Consider the following 23,271-nt stretch of genomic DNA (forward strand, 5'->3'; position numbering starts at 1 on the left):
GTAGACATAAATACATTTATACATAAATAAATGTGAAAATAAATAAAAGTAAAAATAAATAAATGTATAAATAAATGAATAAATAAATAAATAATAGTGTGAAAAAATACAATTATACATAAATAAAGAAATACAGGTATAAATACTCATTTATTTTTGTTTTTTTACATTTCCATGTATATATATTTCTTTATTTATTTCTGTATTTTTGTTTTTTTACATTTCCTTCTATATTTATTTATGTATTTATTTATTTATGAATATGGCAGAATTGGCTGCCCATAATATGGACCCTGTCGAATGGAACGCACCTATGGTTAGTGATGGTCGTTTTCGAAGCACTGCTTCATGAGGCTTCGAAACATTTACGAATCTTTTGTTTCGAATCAGTGGTTCGGAGCGTGTTTCAAACTGGCCCAAGTCACGTGATTTTAGCAAACGAGGCTTCATTACGTCATAACTGTTTCGAAACGTTTCGAAAATCCGACGATTCACCACTAGGGGGAGTTGATCACATGACCAGTGTCTAATATGTTTCGGTGAACTCGGGTCAGTTTTATTATAAAAGTTCATAAAACATTTATCCTTCTGACTAATTACACTGCCATTTTGTCTATTTATTGTTTATAGACAGATTTAATGACAAAAATGTGCATAATTAAAAGGGTAGTTAGTTTTAATGATTTGTTTGCCCTAAATAAAACAAAAAACACATAATACACTTTGAACTATGTCTTAATTAAGTTAAATATTTTTTTTAAACATATTTTAATAAAAATCTTGCTATTTTTTGTAAAAAAAAGAGTCTAAAATGTTTGGCCATATCTGCTTTACACTATTTTGACCAGCAGGGGTCGCCAGCGTGTGTGCTGTTTCGAACTGCTTCGAAAAACTGAATCAATTATCGAAGCAATTGGTTCAATTGATTCGAAGCTTCGAAAAGCTTCGTTTCTCCCATCACTACCTATGGTGTCCATAGATATGTATAGAAAGGCTAGATGGCTCGTCCGCGCTGATGGCCAATTGAGTGGAACGTCCGCATTTTGGCGGCCATCTTAGGACAGGGCGCTCGCTCACTCGTAGCATTGAGTTTTAATGATGCAGGTACTTTTAAATGACCATAACTTGCTTAATTTTTTACCGATTTTCAAACGGATTGGTTTGTTATAAACGTCAAAGATGTACCTATGACACTGAATACGTATACTAAAAATAAATAAAAAAATCATGAAACATGTTAAAGCATCCAGAATTATAGCCACGTTAATAAAGTTTGTAAAAAACCAAACCGTTTGTAAATCCGTCAAGAATTCAGCAAGTTACGAGCATTTTAGTTGGCGTATGTCACTCACCTTCCGTCCACAGCAGCAGGGAGCAGCACTATGGCAGCACTGACCTAAGATGGCCGCCAAGTGACGACACAGCTGACTCCGCCTTGAGCCATCTAGCCTTTATATACATATCTATGATGGTGTCAGCCGGTGTCGTGAGCAATCCAGTCCCCATAGACATCATATAGGTAGACGCCCTATCGACCGCTACTGCCTACTGGCGCGGTGAGATATGGGGCCGCCATCTTAGATCGGTCACCCGCTCCACTCAGTGTAATCTGTATGACTGGTGGATTGAGCTATCAGCGCATTTAATTAATCATATCTCAGTGAATACCGAACAGATTTTCACGCGGGTTTTTTTGCTGCAAAGGTCATTCATGGAGCTATGATATAGGACACATGGTTCGGCGTATTTTAACCCCTTATGTGCCGCAAATCCCGTTTGAGTGGGGGTGACAATGTGATGTACATCTTTAAATGAATATTTCTCTGGGATTCTTTGGGCTAGAAACCTAATCTTGGTCTTGTTTTAAAGAAGACAATTTAGGGTTTTTCACAAATGAGTTAGAACGTAAAAATATTAAATATAAATATTTTTATAGCCGTTTACCTTTATTTTAATATATCAAATTATGCAGTAACATATTAATTTATAAATAAAATTACATAAAAGTTAATGTTTCACTCAATAAATAATGTTAACATGAAGCAATATGTCTCTAGTAGTTGTGATCCAAATCACAAAAAAATGATGTTTGGGTCACAATTTTAATGGTTTTACCAATAACTGCCACTAGATTTTGCCACATACTCTAGTACTTTTGTATACTCACAAACTAATAAATTACTGTCACCGCAATATTATTCATGCAAAAAGATTTTGAAATATTAAAACTACATTCTGAGAGCTTTCCGATGATATATAGCTTGCCATGATTTTTTTAGGTTTAGAGTAGGGTTTTAGTGTTATATGCAAAAACAAATTTGGCCTACCTGTGGGCCCGTAACATTTTTAGAAACTGACTCTCACTGTGTCATAATTTTCCCCAAATGGTAATGAAATATGAAAATTATACTATTTGAGCTTTTCAACAATATATAGTTTGTCAATATTTAGGTTTAGAATCTTAGTGTTACCAACACTAATGTGGACAGCGCCACTTAATGTTCTTAGTAGGAATGAATGAATATTCACTAAACAGTAATAAAATATTCTGATATAAGATATAAAGTGACAAAATATGTGGTGTTGGACATAAGATATTTTATATATCACACACTATAAATATGACAAAGATGCAGAAACAGATAGTTGCAATAAAATAAGACTTTTTAATATGGTGAAGAAACAATTTAAAATGATTTGTAAACCCCCCCACACACGTGCGCGCACGCACGCACACACACCCCTGAAAGAGGACTGTTTTCCAGAGCTTCTTTCCCGTGCTCCCTTAGTTCAAGAGAGGTGAGTTTGGCAACATGGTGGAGCCTTATCTTTAAAAACACAGACACAACCAGTGACAACGAGTCAGACTGATAGTTGTCGATTCCAAACCGAGTCTCCTCAATGTCCTCCCTACGAAGGAAAACATCCTCTGTTCCTGTTGACATCTCAGCTTTTTAAAGCTCGGCGGATCACGCAGCTCACAGCACCTTATAATAATAATAATAATAATAATAATAATAATACACATTTATATAGCGCTTTACACAATACTCACAACAGAGAAACTCTTGTAATTATTACTTTACTTTACCCCACTCTCCTTGCAGGGTGAACAGCGGCTGGTGCAGTAAACATAGCCTAGAGAACATTAGCTGGCTACGATTTCAGTACAGTAAAATCAATAAGCTGGCTCTTTCTCAATTTTCTGTAAATATTCTATTCACAAAATACAACCAATAGTACCGCGATGTTAAAAAGTACTTGTGAAAATAATCCTCCGGGCTCTATTTGCGATCGTCCGCCGATTAGAACAGGAAAATGCTCCACAGTGCTCTGACATCTAATCTGCTGCCATGCAACGAAACTAGGAGAACGACCGGTTTAAGATGGCCGCCGTATTTCTCAGTCCCCAGCGGCCAATAGGGCATCTAGTCTTCTATATGATATCTATGCCAGTCCCCCCGAGCAATTCTGCCCCCCTAGGACCCCAATTGGTACCTAGCAGTAATGCCTGGTCAAAAACTTGTCATCGCGATATCTTGATGCTAATGGCTAATCGAAGCTGCGTTAGTGGTGTAGCAAGCTAGCTACTTTTTACAAAATAGAAGCATACAAAATATTTTTAAAATAAAAGCTTACAAAAATAATATAATTAATGAACTAATATTCATGTTGCAAACACGTGAGCAGCACGTAATGACACACGTAATCGCCTAAAAACCCAATTAATTGCCTTACACAACAAAAACACATTTCAATTTTATGTTATTGATTACTAAGTTATCTGAACGTGAAACATATTTTTTTAAACCTCAGGATTAAAAAAAATGACATTACGTTATTACGGTGAGTGCAACTGGTGTTTGTGTTAAGCTATTTTACCCGATAGCTGTATGCTAAGCTGGTACGTCACGTTAAGCTAATTAAAAAAAATCTAAGAACGAGATTTGGTAGATCTCACCACCTAGAGCATCAGTTATATACTACTATATTAAACGGATAATTTAAAATAGACCAATTGTAATTTTAACAACATTCTAACGATATAAATCATCACGAAATTTTGAAGGAATTGTAATAAGGCGCTACAAAGGCTACCCATGAGGAGTTTTTTCAGCCAATGGAATTACGCGGGGTCCTAGGGGGGCAGAATTGCTCAGGGGGACTGGATTGCTCATGACACCGGACACAAATATCGTCGCCTTTGTTGCGTCATCAAAACGCGCCTATCTTGAGTGTAAATAGCAAGCGGGCAGAGGGAGAAATATGGAAAACACTTCAGATATTTATGAACACTTCAGCTTTAATAAATCATAGCGTTGAGCAATAATAACATAAATCTATTATAATGTTGATCGCTTACGTTCCGATCATTGTTCTTTAGATATCAGGTAGGAATTTATCATCTAGAACCAGCAAAAGGTTGAAAACATCAAAGCCTATATTTAGGTTTGATAAATATGTAGGACTATCCTGGCATTTCGACTGACTGTTAAAGTAACGTTAGTCTAATTAAATGTAGCCGGTGTGAAGGATAATAGCATTATGATGTAGGTCATTTCTTAGCGGCTGTAGAAACGTCGACGTTTGGAGATTCTGGAGAAATAAAGGTTAGCCATACTTGATTATATGTATGCTCTATGCTGTAATATGTGTTAAATGTTTGTCTTTAAAACTAACACACTGCTACTGTACACAGCAAGATGGTTTTGTCTTTGGTGGAGCTCTGCGCTCGGGAGGTGGTCAGTGACCACAGCTCTTCGCCGTGTTGGTTAAGCTGTGTACCGAGGGAACTCTACCGACCGCTTCTGGATGCCGCTTTCACCCACTGCCGTCCTCTAGCCGTCGGCGAGCTCGTCCAGCGGTGGCCTGAACGGGTACTGGTCGTAGGAGGGGGTAGAAAACGGGGCCAGTGCTCTCCGAACCGTCTGTGCGTTCAAGCGCTGCTGTTGGCAGTGGTCAGGGGATTGACGAATAAGAGGTATGTGTCTAGATTAGTTACTGACCTTTATTGATAATTACAGGTTGATTTGTCATTGTTGCTGCTGTTCTTCAACATCATATTTCCTAAAAACTAGGAATTCTGTAGCTTAGTTGAAAGCAAATGTCATGGGTTAGATTCCCAGAGATTACACAAACTGGTAAAGAATAGCTTAAATGCACTCGCTTGGATAAAGCCTCTACCAAATGCATAATTGTACAATTCACAGGTAATTCAATCAATGTACTGTGTGGCTGGTTTTATTGGTTTAGTACAGGACAAATGTCTCCCATTTGGGTCAGTTTGTGTTTCTTTTTGTGTTGCCTTGTCTGATTTACCTTTACATTTATGCATTTACCAGACACTTTTATTAAAAAGTGGCTCAAAGTGTGTTCAAGCTATACATTTGCTTTTAAATGTATGTGTTTTCTGAGAGTAATCCACAGCCTTTGCACTACAAGTTAAAGAAACAGATTTCTTAGAACTTAGATATATTTTTATCAGATTTTTAACATTATTAACAGCCCCCCTCTTTCTCTCTTCCAGCTGTTGCCTGCAGGTGCTGGATCTTAGTGGACTTCAGTGTGAGGATGGGAGGGCTGAAGACTCAATGGGTGGATGGTCTCTCACTGTTGCCCTTTGCTCAATGGTGCTACAAGCTCGAGCTGCTGCTTCCAGGGCTCACAAGAGAGAAGGAGAAAGAGAACGAAAAAGAGGGCTAGTAGGTGAACGTGAGAGGGGTGGCACTGTCAAGCGAGACCGTGAAGGAGGTGAGAGAGGACACAGAGAAGAAAAGTTAGGGAAGATGGAATGCAGAAGTAATGGAGAGAACAGCTTCAGTCACAGTAAAGTGATGTTACCAGAAGATGAGTCTGTGAAGGGTGTCAGGAGAAGAATGGAAATTCAGAGGAAAAAGTCATCATCCATGTTGAACGTTAGTAATGGTGGTAGTAGTTTATCTAACCAGGACTGGGACGAAGTAGTGGTTGTTCATGTCAGGGCTGACCTTTTCGTCAATGCCCGTTCTTGGGAACGTGTTCGTGATGCCCTTAGTCACCTCTGCCCTGTGAGGCTCCACTGTCGCTACCTCCGTGTGGAGGAACTCTTGGCCTCCTCCATAGCTTCCTTATTGGGCCTCCTACCTCAGCAGGATCTTCTTGGTGTAGACATTCGCTACTCCAGCCTTGGGGTGTCGGGTCTGGCTATGCTGCTACCGCTCTTTGCTCCTTTTCCTCAGCTCTACTCTCTAAGACTACATTACTGTAACTTGGACTTGCAACGCAGACAGCCTGGCCAGCAGGGGGCGCTTGAAGACATGTCTAAAGGACTGGGTTCACTGAAGAGACTGAAGAAGTTATGCCTAACTGCACTCCGACTACCAGGACACCTGCGTTTGCTGCTCAGGTATATACATCCACATGTGCGATTATACACATGTTACTATCATGACCACTATACACACTGATGCTTTGCTTTTAACTTGGTGATAAAACATAACATTGTTATGTATAATTATAAATTGTTATATATATAACTTTTTCTTTTCTGTCTGCAGCTCTCTTTCCCAGCCTCTGGAGGTGCTGGAGCTGCCATACCTGTGCCTGACCTCAGCCGATCTGGCGTACCTCTCCTGCAGCCAGCATGCTTCATTCCTTAAGGAACTTGACCTGAGTGAGAACTTGCTTGATGAATCGTCTCTGCCCTCTCTGCGCCGTCTTTTAGCTCAAGCTGAAAGCACTCTGATCCAGCTTTCGCTCTGTGGTTGTGGTCTCTCCGATGCGCTCATGGAAGCACTTCTGCCCTCCCTTTCTTGCTGTCGGGTTTTACGTAGCTTAAGACTGGCCTTGAACCCGCTCTCTAGGACAGGACTGCTTCCCCTGGCACGTACAGCTGCAGGTATCCCCTCCCTTCGTCTTCTGCTTTATCCCAGTCCACTAGAGGAATATGAGCCTGGTCTGCCGGCTCTCCCCTCCAGTGCTCAGCTGTTGGACTGGCCTCTGATGGAGGAAACGGAGGGCAGAGATTTGACACTGAGACTGCTGGATGAGGTTCTTAGCATAAGAGGCCGCTCCAGTGATCTTCTTTTGACCTCTGACCTGCTGAACTATAGCTCAGACTTGAAAGTGGATGATTAGAATGGTTCTTTATTTGTAGTCGGAGCAGGTATATCTGTCATTGCTCTAAAATGCTGTGAATGTCCCAGGGCCCTTATAAAGCGTGACTATCAAAGCTTATTGTTTTTCTCCTGGTTGCCAATTACATTGTAAAAATTCCTTGCTGCACTTAAATATTTAAGTTTAAACAACCTGAAGTAATAACTTGAATTAATATAAATTATAAAATAAAGCAGTAGTTCAACTTAATTTTTTATTATACCAACTCCTTACTAGTCAGAACATTTTATATGACTTGTTAATTCAAATTGTTTTAACTTAAAAATGTAAGTGCAACAACAAGGATTTTTTTACAGTGTAATAACAAATCTCTGTTCTTTGTGATCATTTTTAAAACATCTGGTCAGTCTTAATCCTAGCATGATATTTTTGCATCACATATAACATTATATTCATTTACACTTTTGTCAAGTAATATATTATGGTTTTATTCTTTATATTATTGTATACCAAGACATAGCCAAAAATGCATAGTGATTGTTCAAATTGTAATTTGAACCAAACTCTTAATGCAGTTTCTGAATTTTGGATGTTTTTAAAACGTGGTGTACAGCACTAAATTAATTTACAGAAGTGTTGGCCCAAGTTTTATTTTTTTGCACATTTTTCCTTTTGCTTTTGTGTGAATCTTTATATTTTGATGAAATGAAAGTGGTCAGCCGTAACTGGTAATAATATTTAAACGCGAAGACTGTGGTGTTAGACAATTAGGGGCGGTTTGCCGGACAGGGATTAGCTTAAGCCACGACTAGGCCTTAGTTTAAATAGGGAATATAGTTTTAACAAACATGCCTTACTAAAAACATTACTTGTGTGCATTTTTAGGGAAAACAAAGGGTCCTGATGTACTTAATGATATGTCAGTGCAAGTAGTTTTCAGTTTGGACAGCTCTTAAATTTTTTTTAGTCTAGGACTATAGTCTAAACCCTGTCCAGGAAACTGCCCCGTAATGTCTTTGGAGCCTATTATTTTTTCCTTTTTGTTTTTATTTTGACTTAAATGTTTTATTTAGGATATTATTATAATCTCAAAGCACATGTTAAAGGGATCTCCAGCCACATATAAAAATACCCACAATTTACCTACCCTCAAGCAATTTGAGATCCATCATCTTTCAGACGAGCACATTTGGAGTTATTGTAGTAAATGTCCCTGTTCTTTCAAGCTTTATAATGGTAGAAAACAGGGATCAGGGAACAACTTCTGACTTAAGTTAGAAAGTAAAGCAATAATAACTAAAGTGCATTTATCCTTCACAGATGTGATCCACATGGCTCCAATGGGTTAATAAAGGTCTTCTGCGTGTAATTGATGCGATTTTGTAAGAAAAATATCCAGATTTCAAACTTTATAAAGTGTAATATAACTAGCTTCCATTGACGGCACCATCTTGGACTCACACAAGAGTTTTAGTGTAGTCAGCGTTTGTTGCCATGGGTACTTACGCACAAGATGATGTCACTGGATGACGGATTGTTTGCGGGTAAGTACATCATGGGGTACTTTTAATATTTGGCTGGAGTATCGCTTTGAGTATACCTATGTGGAGGTTTGGTTACAGTAAGTGTATTTTCACTTCCTAAATGTTTCTTCTGCTTCTCAAAACCAGCATTTGTATCCCTCCTTCCAAATAAATGCAAACCAAAACATTTCATAAATGGAAAATTAACTGTTTAAGGGAGATTTCTAAGGAGAAATAGGTTTTGGGTACAGGTACAAGTCCTTCTTTACAGAACAAACTGAACAGAAGATCTGCTTGCCAGTTGAGGTCCTTATGTTCCTCAAACACTACTTTTATCCTGGAACAACATTTTCAGCAAATCTGATTTTAGAGTTAGGCATTTAAATCTGTAGATTAGGGCTTGTACACAATTTCTATCAACATAGTGTCTTGTAGTGGAGCTGGATTGGAGATTGGGTTCGAAAGACTGTTGATCCAGGACCTTTAAAAGATGTTGACCCATAACACACCATAGCAGAAACAACTGGATAAAGATGTTTATGAAACTTCTAATTAGGTCTTTGCAAAGTGCAGATATAGAGAGGTTCTTATCTTGCATTGCAGTGTCTTGCAGACAGACTAGACTCACTAGTCAACCTTAATTTCCAGTAGCCCAAAAACAATGTAAAGGTGTCGGGTGCGCAAATGAATGTAGAATACACTATCATTCATGTCATACACAGTATAATCACATACAATGACAGAAGTATTGCTTTTTAAGAAACTACCCAGCTACTCAAAACCGATAGCTATTGCAACTAATCTTAGCCAATGACACATAGAAAGGCTGGTGTGCAAATTATTCTGTGAATTTATTTTTTTTTTTTTTGGTGTGAAAACTTACCTCTGGCTGTTTTGCCTTCATATCCAGTCGGTCTTCTCTTTCACCTGCCTTTACTCAAGACTAAGCAACACCTCTCACCTCCATTTCACTGTTATAATCAAAAACATCTCTCCTGGGAACAGAAGCACTATTTGTCCAACATCTTCTATTATTTTGGTGGAGAATGCAGCAATTATTAATGAAAAGACCTCACCTATACTAGTGTGTAACTTTTTTGGCAGCGCATCTTCCCCTAGAGGAACAAATGAGACAATGGATGACGTGATCTAAAGACTTTGACAGGTCGCTGTGCAGCAAGAACATCTAAATTAACAAGTGCTGTCTGGACTGCACCATTAAGGGGCTATTAAAGCTCTGGCAGAAGACAGCTAAACAGTATTGCCAACCCAACCACCAAAAAGCCACCAACTATGAACTCTGACAAGCCTCAATGATGTAGAGATTTAGCTACATATTTTTGAAAAGATTGCCGGCCTGAGCAATAACAGATAGCTTAACCAGCCATCAACTCAATGCAACTTTGAAGGCAGAAATTAGCTTGGCTGCATCTGTTTCCAGTGCGGTCAGCTCAGTATTTTCATACCTGAACATACAAACCTCATCTGCCAGTGTGTAACCAAATAAGCAAGTTCATTGTGGTTAAATTACTGCATTCTCTCCCACACCAAGTTTATTAAGCTGCCAGCATAAGTAAACTTCAGAACAGTGCAAATAGAAAAAAACTGTGGACTCTGAAGCAGATCACAGAAGCAATGGACAACAAAGCACCCTACAGCCTAATTTCTATGCTGCAGTACTGAATCAAAATAACGGGCTGTCGAAATCAAGATCTGGTTGGCAGATTGTTTCACTCATAAGAGATGATTAAATAGCTCTTTTCTCTCCTCAGGTTGAGGAGAGGACTAGGGTTTAAAGGCGCTCTAAGCGAATAATGTGCGACGTCACTTCCTGTTGATGTTTGAACTGTTTTCAAACAGACAGAGCGTAGCTAACTCCTCCCCCTCCCTTCCGTGCTTTCATGAACGGGCCCAACCATAGATATGTATATAAAGGCTAGATGGCTCGTCCGCGCTGATGGCCAATTGAGTTGAACGTCCGCATTTTGGCGGCCATCTTAGGACAGGGCGCTCGCTCACTCGTAGCATTGAGTTTTAATGATGCAGGTACTTTTAAATGACCATAACTTGCTTAATTTTTTACCGATTTTCAAACGGATTGGTTTGTTATAAACGTCAAAGATTTACCTATGACACTGAATACGTATACTAAAAATAAATAAAAAATTCATGAAACATGTTAAAGCATCCATAATTATAGCCACGTTAATAACGTTTGTAAAAAACCAAACCGTTTGTAAATCCGTCAAGAATTCAGCAAGTTACGAGCATTTTAGTTGGCGTATGTCACTCACCTCCGTCCACAGCAGCAGGGAGCAGCACTATGGCAGCACTGACCTAAGATGGCCGCCAAGTGACGACACAGCTGACTCCGCCTTGAGCCATCTAGCCTTTATATGCATATCTATGGGCCCAACCCCCACCCCCAAATCCTTCTTGTCGTTTATTGGCTGGAATACTTTGTTTTGTTTTGTGATGCTAGGTTTGGCCATTTGTTGATATTGCCGTTTGTGAAGCCTGGGCTGTCTACAGAGATCGCGTTTTTTTACAGTTTGATCAGCGGACAGGCAGCAAGCAGATAGTGAGGAGATGTTTCCGGTATGTAACAAAAAATGTTTTATGGTCTAAAACGCTTCAATTCGCTTAGAGCACCTTTAAAGCAGTGAATGACTTACAAGAAGTAAGAGCCCCACAAGCGAGCGTTAGAGCTCTTGTCGTCCCACATGAAAAGGGAAAAGATGAGAAAATTATATTGCCAGAGAGACATTTGCATACATCTTTATTTATAGTGTGTGTAAACATCTACCTATGTATATTAGTTTTGCTGTCAGTTGGATTATGCTTGCTTGTGTGTGCCATTTTTAGAAATCTTATGCAAAATAGAAAAATACGAGCATGTAGTTAATACCCTGCCTTTTCCAACAGATTACATAACTCTCATTTGAAAACCAAATAAATAAAACGGTTTTGTGTGTCATGACAATTAAAGCTAGTTTGTCACCAAGAGGCACAAAAGAGAAATTGGGATCCAGTTTCTTAGGCTATGATGAGCCTCTCCTTTTATTTTATTTTAAAGAGCTCATATGGCCCGATTTTACATTTCCTCTGATGTGTAAGTTTGTATTAGTACATGTTAACCATATGCAAAAGGTTTAAAGTAAACGATGACACAAGTCATCTTTTCCAACGTAAATTTCTTTTCTTGGACTACAAAAAACACACAGATTGGAGGCAACAGTTTACTTCATGGGCTTGTTGATGTACACCAGACCCACATTATCTTAATTCCTCCCGCTTCGACTCAGCCTGTAAGTTAACTTCTGTTAGCATTGCATTGTGACTGAACCTTTCAAACATGGTAAGGTGCGTCACATATCAGGCCAATCACAATGTACAGATTAGCTGGCCAATTAGAGACAAAGTGAACAAGTTTTGTACAAAATCAGTGCCTTTCAGGAGGACAGTATATCTGGAGCTATAAAAATGTATGGTAAATAATCTGTTTTTTAAACCATAAACCACGCAAACACATTGTATTACCAAATACACAAAATAACTTGATCAACATGTATCAGACAGCAGTGGAGAAGTCTTGATGTTATTGTGCACCATGAATGTGTTTTATCTACCAGCAACATGACGGGCAGAAGCATATTTCAGCTGAGAGTTCCTTTATGTCATTATTATCATGTTATACATTTTTTATCTGTAATAATGTACGTAAGAGCGTTCCAGGAAAAAGTATTTGTGTTGGGAAGGTTTCTTTGAGTAGCGAAAGTCCAAAGAAAGGGGAAATGGAGAAAGTGTGACATATGCCATTGGAAGAGAGAGAAACCGTGTGAAACCCATCAACTCTGGTCGATATGGCAATGGTGGCAGCAGAAGTCCTGTTGGGGAATGATGAAGAAGCTTTGCATAAGTAAAATGACAGAAGTGAAAGAATAAGTTTCTTATTCTTTTCTTTGAATGAAGAATTTATTCATTTTTCTTTATGTGTAGAATAGATTTCGTTTTCAGTGTTATGGACATAGCAGTGTCACAACAATAATTCAAGACTGCATGTATAAAATAAGCTCTAACCTTGAGGCTCCCTTATCCTAGACATACTGTATGTCTCTCCCAGGCGCTGTATATGCTTCAGTCTAAAAAAAATCACAGAGATCATTCAGAAAAATCTTTGTAGGTTCAGACAGTCTTCCTTTTATTCCTTGGTCAAGTGAACTATTTGAACAATGCTAATAGCAAGTCTCAGATTTAATGCAATAACATATTTTATTTGCATTGTAGACTATTGCCTTTACAGTTTAATCCTGATTGTTGCTAAAATTCAAGATCCTTTTTAATGATATTTGTTATTTTTTAACTCTAAACAAACTTAAATGTATTTTATTTTATGTACTAAAATATTTAAAAGACTTTAGAAAAATTAACCGTGGTTAATTATAGTAGAAGTGTAGTAACATTTTTTTGGCATATTGATTAAATGGTTTAACTACAAAAAAGTAAGGTTAAACTATGGTTACCGTAGCAGAATCGAGGTTTATTTGTGGTAACCTGGATTTTGGTTTTGTCTAGTATTTCACAAGGGTTCTTTATGAATTGATTATACATAACATACCTAGGTAAGCCAGAATCCACCAAGACAGTGTCTTTCCTTCCCTCAGGTGGAGGTGGGGGTGGCCGAGCCTGTTTGCTTCTTTGTACAGAACAGAAATATTGGAGCACCTCTACAGGAGTGATCACAGTATTTTTTCCTTTACTGTGGAGGAACACTGACCCGGTGTGCACCTGTTAAATATATAACATCTTAACAAACAGTTAGAATGCCAATTTCCACTGAAATGCAATGTGACCCATATCAGACATTGATTTGGGGAGGTGATGAACTCATGGAAAGACGTTTATGAGCATTTTGGCTTTCTCTTCTTCACACCTTGTACTTTCTTGTCCATGTAGAAAGCCAGTGTGTGGCCATGTCTCGAAGGCTCTGGTGCTGCTTAGGGTCATCTTTGATCAGAGAGCTCCAAGGTTCAAGTTCTGGACATAGCCACAGTTCGGCTTCATCCACACCCAACCTCTGCAGCACACACAAAACTAAACCCCTGACAGAGAAGAGCATTATCGATCTTACATAAAGTATTACCATATTTGATTTGATTTTGTATTGTGTAAAACCTCTGGATTATTACTTACTGAAGATCAACTCTTTTATCTGCTAATATAGCGAGTAGTTCCACAACCGTGTCAAAGCTGTCCGGACTCACATACAACCACAAATTCAGCAGCTCACCAACAAAATGCTGATCCTCCCTTGACTGCATGCGGAATCCATGCATATTCACAATTTGCATAAAATAAATGTATTAATACAAAGTTTTTCAAGAACCCAAGCCTGGATGAACTTACCATGTTTGTGTGAATGCAGTTTTGCAGGCAAACCAATAATCCTTTGCTAAGGGACTCTTTGCTTAACACCTCCTGTTGTATTAGCAAAAGTAGTGCATTCAGAATGCTTTTCTTCTGAGCCATGCTGCATTGGATCATGAAGTCCAGCAAATGCACACAGAAGTCCTTGGGGTTTAGAGAACTTGAGATACACTGTAAATAGATACTTATATAAAAATGTATGAAAATACATGTACAAATTATAATACTGACAATACTCTTAAACTAGTGGATGCATGTATTTGGGTTTGTTTTTCAACAATATTATAGAGCATCATGCAACTTTTTTTTAAAAAGGAACCATTAGAAGTTACAAATTACATTACAATTCAGCATAATTGTAGTTGAACCTGACAGCGAGCGATTATCACAATGAACTTTGATTGTGTCTAAAATATTTTTAATTATAACTCCATTTAGTATTTCACATAAAAAGGATGCAACTTCAAGCATTTTGAGGGTGAGAAGATGCATTTTTAGTTTATTTATTTAAAAATTGATAAACTGTGAAAGGTTCATTTGAAAATTGAACTAATTTAGACATTTGAATGGTCGATTTTTCCAGTGTTTCAAGCATTCGAAAATAAAGGGGATGAAAGTTGAATGATGCTTCTGGTTCTGTGTGTGTGTGTGTGCGTGCGTGTGTGTGTGTGTGTGTGTGTGTGTGTGTGTGTGTGCGTGTGTGTGTGTGTGTAATACATGCAGTAATAGATTGGAGTGGATTGATCTTACAGTCAGATCAGGAAACATCCTCTGAAACCACTGCTCGTTCACAAACTGCATGAGGAACTCTGGCAGATGTAAGGAGGGAGGTAGAAGGGGTAAAGGTGTGGTCCGTTTAGGTGGTGATGCAGGGACAGGTGAGGGGGGTATAGGGGTGGGTGAAGGTGGGACAGGGATGGGTGAAAGTGGGGCAGGAGGAGGTGTAGGGAGCTTTATTGGGGGAAGGGGCTTTGGTGGCTGTGAAGAGATGAGCATTAAAGAGAATTAAAGGACAGATGTTTATATCATTTCCTTTTCTACACGAGCCTTCATTTCTACAGTGTAATTTATAGAGTGAACACAAAAACTCACACTGAAGAGGTATATGACTTTCTCTACCACTGGTGGGGGTGAATGAAGACTCTCCATTTTAGGTGGAGTTTCTATGGTGGGTGTAAGATGCATGTTGGGCGTTTCCTCCTCCTTCTCCTCTTCATTATACACTTCATCTGGTTTGTTCTGTATGTAGCAAACATGTTACTAACCATGATATGAACTGTTTATTGATTTATTATTGTAGAAGGCATTCATCGTTCAAAATAAGGATATTAAACGTTTTTTACAATAGCAATAGCTTTTTTACTTCTCTCTCATGTCCTGAGTCATGGTAAGTTCTCCAGCGGTTTGTACGTGGAGTGACTTTCTCCACCTTAATATCAGGCCATAGTCGTGCTATAACCACAGAGTTGGGAATGAAACCTAGCGAGGCCTGTGTGGGCAAGATTGTGCCAATGATAATACATATACAGCAACCTACAAATGGTGGCGATTTCAAACTTTGTATTTTTTTACACCAAAAATAATAAAACTTAAAAAAAATTGAACTTAACATTGCAAAAATGAATTAATTGTCAAACCTGTTTATAAGGGGAATTTAGTCTCTTAGCCAAGCTGTGGTTGGGGAAGAAGCCCTCTGTAAATGATGGAGTGGTCAGGGGACAGGGCTCAGCAAGTTTAGGTGGAAATAGTTCAGCATTCACATCAAACAAGTCTTCTTTTGGAATCTATGTGAAATCTAGATATTAATAGCTATTTACAGGCACATGTTTTATAATCTTTAAAAAAATATATGGCGTGACTAGCTACAAGTGTGTGAAAAGGACAGTAAAAGTAAGCAGGGTTAATCATACTTTTATATCAGGGGGTTTCATGTACAGTAGACGCATGTAGTTATTGAACGCCTCTTGTTTGGTTTGCATACTGGCTGTTTTTCTCCTCTTGCACTCAACCTCTCCTTTCAGCAAGGATTCCAGATCTTTATGTCTTGCCATAAGTGCCTCAAAGTCCTTTAAGACAAACATATGGATGAGCACTGACACACACACACAAACACACATTTACTCATGTTCAACACTTACTGTGTCCTTTTTGGGACTGAGCATTTCTGGACTCTCCTCTTTAGCAACATGACAACTCTCTCTGCTAGAATAAAATGTAAAAGCAAAGAGTAAAAATTTTGGGTATGTATCTATGCTTGTGTTTTTTTTTGTGTAAACATTACCTGCATTTGCAGCTCGTGGTTGGGAACCAGGACTTGAGTGGTTCAAAGTCTTTATCACCTTTCTTAAACCAGATAATAAAATTATTACATTCAAAAATAATGAAATGTTGAATAGTATCGATATTTAATATTAACAAGTTGCGTCACTGGTATTCAGTAAACATAAGCCAATCTGCGTATTATTCGCAGAATGGACAGGTCTTGTTAGTATTGTTCTTAACAAGACCTGGAGACGTAGCAAATATGGCGGCAGAGTGAAGCGACTTCTGTAAGTTAAGGACTTTGGCACTTGACTTCATTATTCATAGTCTTACAACTATCTTCTGTTCTGCATAGATCAGCGTAACATTGCTGCTTAGCATAAGCAGACTGCTCATTTACAACAAATGCTCATTTAAAACAACTTGTACTTATAGCCAGCAGACCTGTGGTAGTAGCTGCGCGCAGGGGATTCTGTAGAGATCTCCAGTGATACCTAAAAGTTGGTCTCCAGTTTTTTGACAGTATGCCAAACACTCAGGCTCTGCATTCAGCTCAAGAATCCTAAAACAAACACACCAGAAAAGTTTTTTAACTATTGCAATTAAATTAAAAAGCAAAACTGAACATTTGTCCTGACCCGAGAAGGCGATTTTGCTTATCCCAGATCCGTACAGTTCCATCTTGACTACTTGAAGCAAACACATTCAACTGATGACATGCACAAAGACCTGTTGATGCATAAATCATGTGTTATAGGAGAGTCAATATGTGGTTGTATAGTGTATTAATTTAAATATGATCTTTGGACAGCTGGCCTATTAAGAGTGTTTGTTTGTATTTATGTAAATGAAGAAGGTATAGCATGAGGTTTTTGGTACAATGACGGTGTCTTTAGAAGTGTGGTCTAATTCAGTTGAAGTCACCAGTCTTTAACCTGTGATTTTATTAAGATGGTCTTCATTAGGTGTGCTTTCAGATCGGCTCTGGCTATCTAAGCTGTATTGCACCAGCCTATAGATGTCATTCTCTGGATCTTGTAAGACAATGATGAGCTGAGTTCCCATCAGTGCTGACCGAAGAGGAGGCAGATCACAACACACACTAAAATGGAGGCTTAAACACTGCTGTGCAGATGGGGACACACTCCAAACAAGCAGAGCCTTATCTTCACCTACAACATAAAAAGCATTATCATTGTTGGGAAGTCTGTTTGCATGGTAACATTTAGTCTAATGATGTACAATAGATTATGAGAAGTACAGTACACAGTTTGCATACAAACAAATCTACCTGTAGTCAGTAGGTAACCATTGTCAGGATAAGCCTGTATGCTGGTGATATCTTGGTTGTTATGAGCAGAGATTCTGTACAAGACTTTGCCCGAATGCATATTGAGCACAGACACAGAACCACCACAATGCCCCAGCATGACTAGAAATCTAACACAAACCATATTTAATGCGACAACAATCATGATGGTTTACCTTTATACTTAATATAGTGTTGTTCTACCTACATCCAATACACTAACCTGTTTTTTGCATTGATTTGCAAAGATTTCCATTCTTCCTGTGCATCTGTACTCTTACTGTATAATACCATGCAGCATACCTTGCCTATATTTGCCTTCACTTGTCCACCCAACCAGTCCCATTGCTCTATCCGGTGCCACTCATCCAGGGTAGTTACTGGACTGGTCAATGTACTTAAAGTAGTCACCACCCCGTCCTCAGTTAAGACTAATAAAATTTCCTTAGGCACACAATAATCGGCACACCTTATTCTTTCCTTGGCCTGGAATCTTGCGAGCACTGAACCTGTCTGTGTCGCAAATACTGTCACATTGCTGTTTCCATGGATACAAACTACACATTCTGGAAAGGAAGAGGGGCATGGTGGGATGGAGATATGATGGATACATCCTCCCAGGGTTTCATCCAGTCTGCAGTGCAGATGGTAGAGGCAGTTGAACCTCCAGAGATCCACACTGTTTGAGGAGTATGAGAAAAAGGTGCCAGCACTGTCTGGGCCACCCATGGCCATGGGAGGCATAGAGCCTTCAGGAATAGATACAGCCTGGACCTGGTCTCCAACTTCTATTCTCCAGCATCTTAAAGTACCATCAAGAGAAGATGACAGCAACATGCCAGAGACAGGACAAAGAACTAGAGAGGTAATATGATCTGAAAAAAAACCACACACAGCCAATTGGTGAGCGCATGATTAGAGTAAAATGTTTTTTTTTTTGTATCAGTTTAGTGTCTTCAATACAGCTGAAAATATTAGCAATGTCAATAAGTAACTTTATAAAGGACTTTATAAACAGTGAAGTGCTTTTCTAACCAGTGTGTCCTACAAAGGTCATTTGAAGCTCCCAGTCTGGTCCCCAGACTTTGATTGTTGTGTCTGATGCAGTGACTACATTATCTGTAAAGGGGCAGTAGACCAAACCTGTGATTTCCCTGAAATAAAGACAACGCTTAAGTACAACTGCAGATTTAACATATTCTCTCCATTAAGAAAACAACAGTCTGAACCATATTCACTTAGCATATATTGCAATTCAATGTAAATAGGTTGCTTAAAGATGCAAATGTTTAAACTACTACAAAACATACATAACAAACCTTAAATGCAGGCTCTTTTGGTGCTCCACGACGCATCCCTCCGCAAGATCCACCACAACCACAGCTCCTCCATATGCAGCCAGTATCCTAGGACCCCACTGAGCCCTACTTGGAACCAGTGCTAGTTGTGTAACTACAATGTGTGTCCCCAAACCCTCCACCACTCGTTTGCGAGACACCATGCATGTGAGGCACCAAACACATATGTTTCCCATCCCACCTGAGATTAGTTCATTAGACTGCTCTAAAACCTATGACAAAGACAAATGAGAAAAATGTTTACATTACGTATAGGTAAAATATACATTTCAATTTAATTTTGCAGACGGTTTTGCACTCGAATGCATTTTATGACAATGCGCATTATGTGGAAAACAAAACCATAATCTTGGCATTGCTAACATTTGAGCAGCGGGAATACTATACAGGAACATATGATAATGTCTGCCCTACTGCAAAATACAACATTTAATGCAAATAAGTCAAGTTTAACCTGTTAATATGGGCACGTAAAAATATTATGAGATACTAAGTCATTGTCATTCTGCCTTCTTGTCCAGGATCATGACAGGCCCATGTTTTGTGTGCTAGCACATGGCCTTTTGTTTGGGCTGTGTGCTTGTGTGTCTTTTTCCCTGATTCCTAAGTCGTAATGATGACTTACTAAGTCGTAAGTCATTTACCTATTCTTGTTATTTTGCCCCCTCGTGGGTTTTGCTTTTCTGTGTATTTCTCAAATAAAGTCCTTGAGTTCATCCATTTTGTCTGCACTTGGGTTCTGCCTTTACCATTCCTGACAGTCGTAATTATGACTTAGTAAGTCGTAAGTATGGCTTAGTAAGTCAAAAGTCGTAATTATGACTTAGTAAGTAGAAAGTTGTAATGATAACTTAGTAAGTCGTAATGATGTCTTGGTAAATCTAACTTAGTAATCACGACTCACTTATTTATGTAACTCACTTAGTAATGATGACTTAGTAAGTCGTAATTATGACTTAGTAGGTCGTAAATTTGACTTAGTAAGGCGTGATGATGACTTAGTAAGTTGTAAGTCATGTACCTATTCTTGTTATTTTGCCCCCTCGTGGGTTTTGCTTTTCTGTGTATTTCTCAAATGAAGTCCTTGAGTTCATCCATTTTGTCTGCATTCGGGTTCTGCTTTAACCATTCCTGACAGTCGTAATTATGACTAAGTCGTAAATCGTAATGATGACTTAGTAATTATGACTTAGTTAATCGTAAGTGGTAATAAATCGACTTATGACTTACTAAGTCATCATTACTAAGTAAGTCGTAGTGATTACTAAGTAAGATTTACCAAGTCATCATTACGACTTACTAAGTCATCATTACGACTTTCTACTTATTAAGTCATAATGATGACTTGGTAATTCGTAATGATAACTAAGTGATGACTTAGTAGGGGTGTAACGATATTACAAACTGAACCGACCGATCGCGATACACCACCCACGATACGAATCGCGAAACTTCCGTGGCTCTGTGGCTTTAGTTCATTACTGATAATAAACCCACATTATACTCAAATTTACAGATTCATAGTACATTTATTTCATGCATTAGTTGACTTCAACAGTAACATTTTCAGCATTTTAGCTAAGGAATGATATTCATCACCATTCATCACCATTACTACAGTTAAAGTTTAATTTTAAGTTTGCTTGCCAAAGTTAATAAAGAAAAAGTCAAGTTATTTTTGTTGTTATTATTAAGTTAAGTTAATCTATTGTTCCTTATCATTGCTGGTAAAATGACAGGAACCCTACACCCACAGCAAACCGAACCGAATTGGACCGAAACCATGGGTCTAAAACCGTAAAGCGATCCAAACCATGCCATTGGTGTATCGTTACGCCCCTATGACTTAGTAAGTTGTAATGATTACTTAGTAAGACGTAAGTCATAATTATGACTTAGTAAGTAAGTAGTAAGTCGTAATGATGACTAAGTGATGACTTAGTAAGTCGTAATGATGACTTAGTAAATTATGACGTAGTAAGTCTTACTTAGTAATCACTACGACTTACTTTGTAATGATGACTTAGTAATTAAGTCATAATGATGACTTAGTGATGACTTAGTAATGATGACTTAGTAAGTCGTAATGATGGCTTAGTAAATGATGACTTAGTAAGTCGTAATGATGACTTAGTAAGTCGTAATGATTCCATAGGTTTAAATGTATTAAGTTTTAAAGACACACCTTGCAAACTCTCACATCCAGGGGCTCCGCAGCATGAGCAATGGGTTTTAGTTCTGCATCTAGTAGAGTAAGAATGGGCCCAGGACCCCAGCCAACAAGTCTGCCTGGGATGTGAGTGAAGGTTAGGCCAGTGAATATGAGGGATGGGTTACAAAATGGACCCCTAAGGCGGCCATCAGGATAATAAAACTGCACATGGCTGCTGCTGTGGAGACTAGCAAAGCCCGCTGCACCCTCAGCACAGGTCATATGACACACATCATCTTTTAAGGAGAGGTGCAGAACGTGAAGAAGACCATGGGTGAGAATGCTGGGTTTATCATCCTCATCACTCATCTAAAGAGAGGTAGGATACAACACAAAACAGACAGTTAGAAAGAATGTAAAAGAATTGATGAAGTGGCACATAAGAAAAAAGTAAACGCGATATGATCGTCTAGTATGGTAACCCATACTTAAAATTTAACCCAACCTAGTGAATAGTGAACACACGCATTGCAAGTCTTGAAGTCACACACACACCCGGAGCAATAGGCATCAGGTGCTGCAGTGGGCTGAGGTGCTCAAGGGCACCTCAGTCAGGACACCATGACTGACAATGGGTGGAGAAAAAGGAAACACAAGGAGACTTACAAAGTACAGTGTCTTATTAGTGTCTCTGTTCATACATTAGAGTGCATAATGCATACTCAATATTCACTATCCATTCTCCACAGACACGCTTTTCCTCTCCAGGGTCTCAATCATTTGCAGGGCTATATTAAATATGTACACTTAGCTTAGAAACATATTTTTTATTGATTAATAATTTATAAAGAAATTTATTTTTCACATTTTAGAATAACAGTAAACTCATCAAAACTAATAGCAACACCCATGTTACGTTTGTTGTGACTAAGGAAATTCAAATCAAAACTGTTATATTTTCAGATCTTCATTGTAGTCCCAATTTGATATTTTTTTTTAATCTCGAGAGAAATTTCAGTCAAGTGACGCTAAACTTTTGACCGGCAGTATTTATATATTATACGTGTATTATTGTAAAGCCTGCTTTTATATGCACCATAGGGCTTGTGTACGCGCTCACGTGATGAGGAATTTGATTTAAAACATTACTTACATTTTTCTTGCTGTCTGTCCATATTTCACAGCTTTGTACTCCATTGACTGGTCGAGATGAAAACGGATTTGGCAAACACTTGGCTCGTAAGTTCTCCATCTTGCAACTTTTTTGTCCATGGCTTTAGTTCTTCATATTTCTTTTTACTTGGATGTCATGTCATGACGAATTCCTTCCTGACGTGTTTTTGTCAGAAATTAAGATTATTTCTTCGTTTGACTTTTATGAGACTCTAAAATTAATTTATTATATTAAATAGAAATCATCATCCTACGGTTTTCCGTGCCAGTTATGTTTAGTTACGAAAATCTGAGTCATTTTAAGAAAAGAGCTGAAGGTCATTAACAGTGAGCTGAAAACAGCTATTGGGCAACAGTAACCATGGAGAAAACGACAGACAACATTATCCTCACTTAGTTTCATTGTATACTGAAGCATAGCCTAAGTCTATCAATTACTTCATCAGACATGTTTCTTTCACATCTTTTAGGCCACGTACGTTTGAGACTTGAATGTGAAGTAACCTTTTACATTGTCAGACAGTTATTTGGGTCAACATGGATCTAGTTTAGTCATAGCATAACGAAATGTCTTTTTAAATGTTAAGTACATCACGCTAAATTTCAAGGAACTAATAAGGAGTTTTTATTATTAGCATATAATATTAGCTATATTTTAAAACAAAACTTTAATAATAAGCAATAATAATACAAGATTATAATATTAAATACAAAACTGGTTTAGTGTTTGCTGAGGTTAACATGGACACAAAAATGACTTTAGTCTTTAGACCAAATAAGCTTGTCTTATGTATTTTTATGCTGTTAAATATTAAAAAATATTATTTTAGAGGTGAAATTTTAACTCTTTATTGAACAATGTTCATTAATACATTTAACTCATTTAATGTAACAGATTTTTTCAGGGTTAGTTACTCTGCTTCAGGGTTTTGGGGAACATAGTGGTAATAACAAAAAACTGAAACCACATTG

The 23,271-nt window shown here is 38.2% G+C and overlaps 2 protein-coding genes across 2 annotated transcripts; one reads left to right on the top strand and one right to left on the bottom strand.

The window, feature by feature from the left end:
- Nucleotides 1–4,216: 4,216 nt before the first annotated feature.
- LOC135778821 (leucine-rich repeat-containing protein 14) lies at nt 4,217–8,912 on the top strand. Its single transcript, XM_065289401.1, has 4 exons — nt 4,217–4,610; nt 4,700–4,981; nt 5,528–6,385; nt 6,537–8,912. Exons 2-4 carry the CDS (start codon nt 4,704–4,706, stop codon nt 7,114–7,116), a joined length of 1,716 nt encoding a protein of 571 aa, XP_065145473.1. The 5' UTR covers nt 4,217–4,610; nt 4,700–4,703; the 3' UTR covers nt 7,117–8,912.
- A 2,542-nt stretch (nt 8,913–11,454) lies between these two features.
- On the bottom strand, nt 11,455–22,606 carry wdr97 (WD repeat domain 97). The gene is made up of 22 exons (XM_065289399.2): nt 22,280–22,606; nt 21,160–21,495; nt 18,936–19,186; nt 18,652–18,770; nt 17,840–18,491; nt 17,599–17,747; nt 17,243–17,479; nt 16,946–17,036; nt 16,752–16,869; nt 16,327–16,388; nt 16,184–16,247; nt 15,956–16,111; nt 15,683–15,829; nt 15,409–15,534; nt 15,138–15,284; nt 14,796–15,023; nt 14,025–14,216; nt 13,812–13,933; nt 13,552–13,720; nt 13,237–13,406; nt 12,699–12,760; nt 11,455–12,505 (listed from the first exon to the last, which is right to left on the bottom strand). Exons 1-22 carry the CDS (start codon nt 22,376–22,378, stop codon nt 12,321–12,323), a joined length of 3,882 nt encoding a protein of 1,293 aa, XP_065145471.1. The 5' UTR covers nt 22,379–22,606; the 3' UTR covers nt 11,455–12,320.
- Nucleotides 22,607–23,271: the final 665 nt, after the last annotated feature.

This window comes from Paramisgurnus dabryanus, chromosome 2 (assembly GCF_030506205.2).
Source record: "Paramisgurnus dabryanus chromosome 2, PD_genome_1.1, whole genome shotgun sequence".
NCBI classification, from domain to species: domain Eukaryota; kingdom Metazoa; phylum Chordata; class Actinopteri; order Cypriniformes; family Cobitidae; genus Paramisgurnus; species Paramisgurnus dabryanus.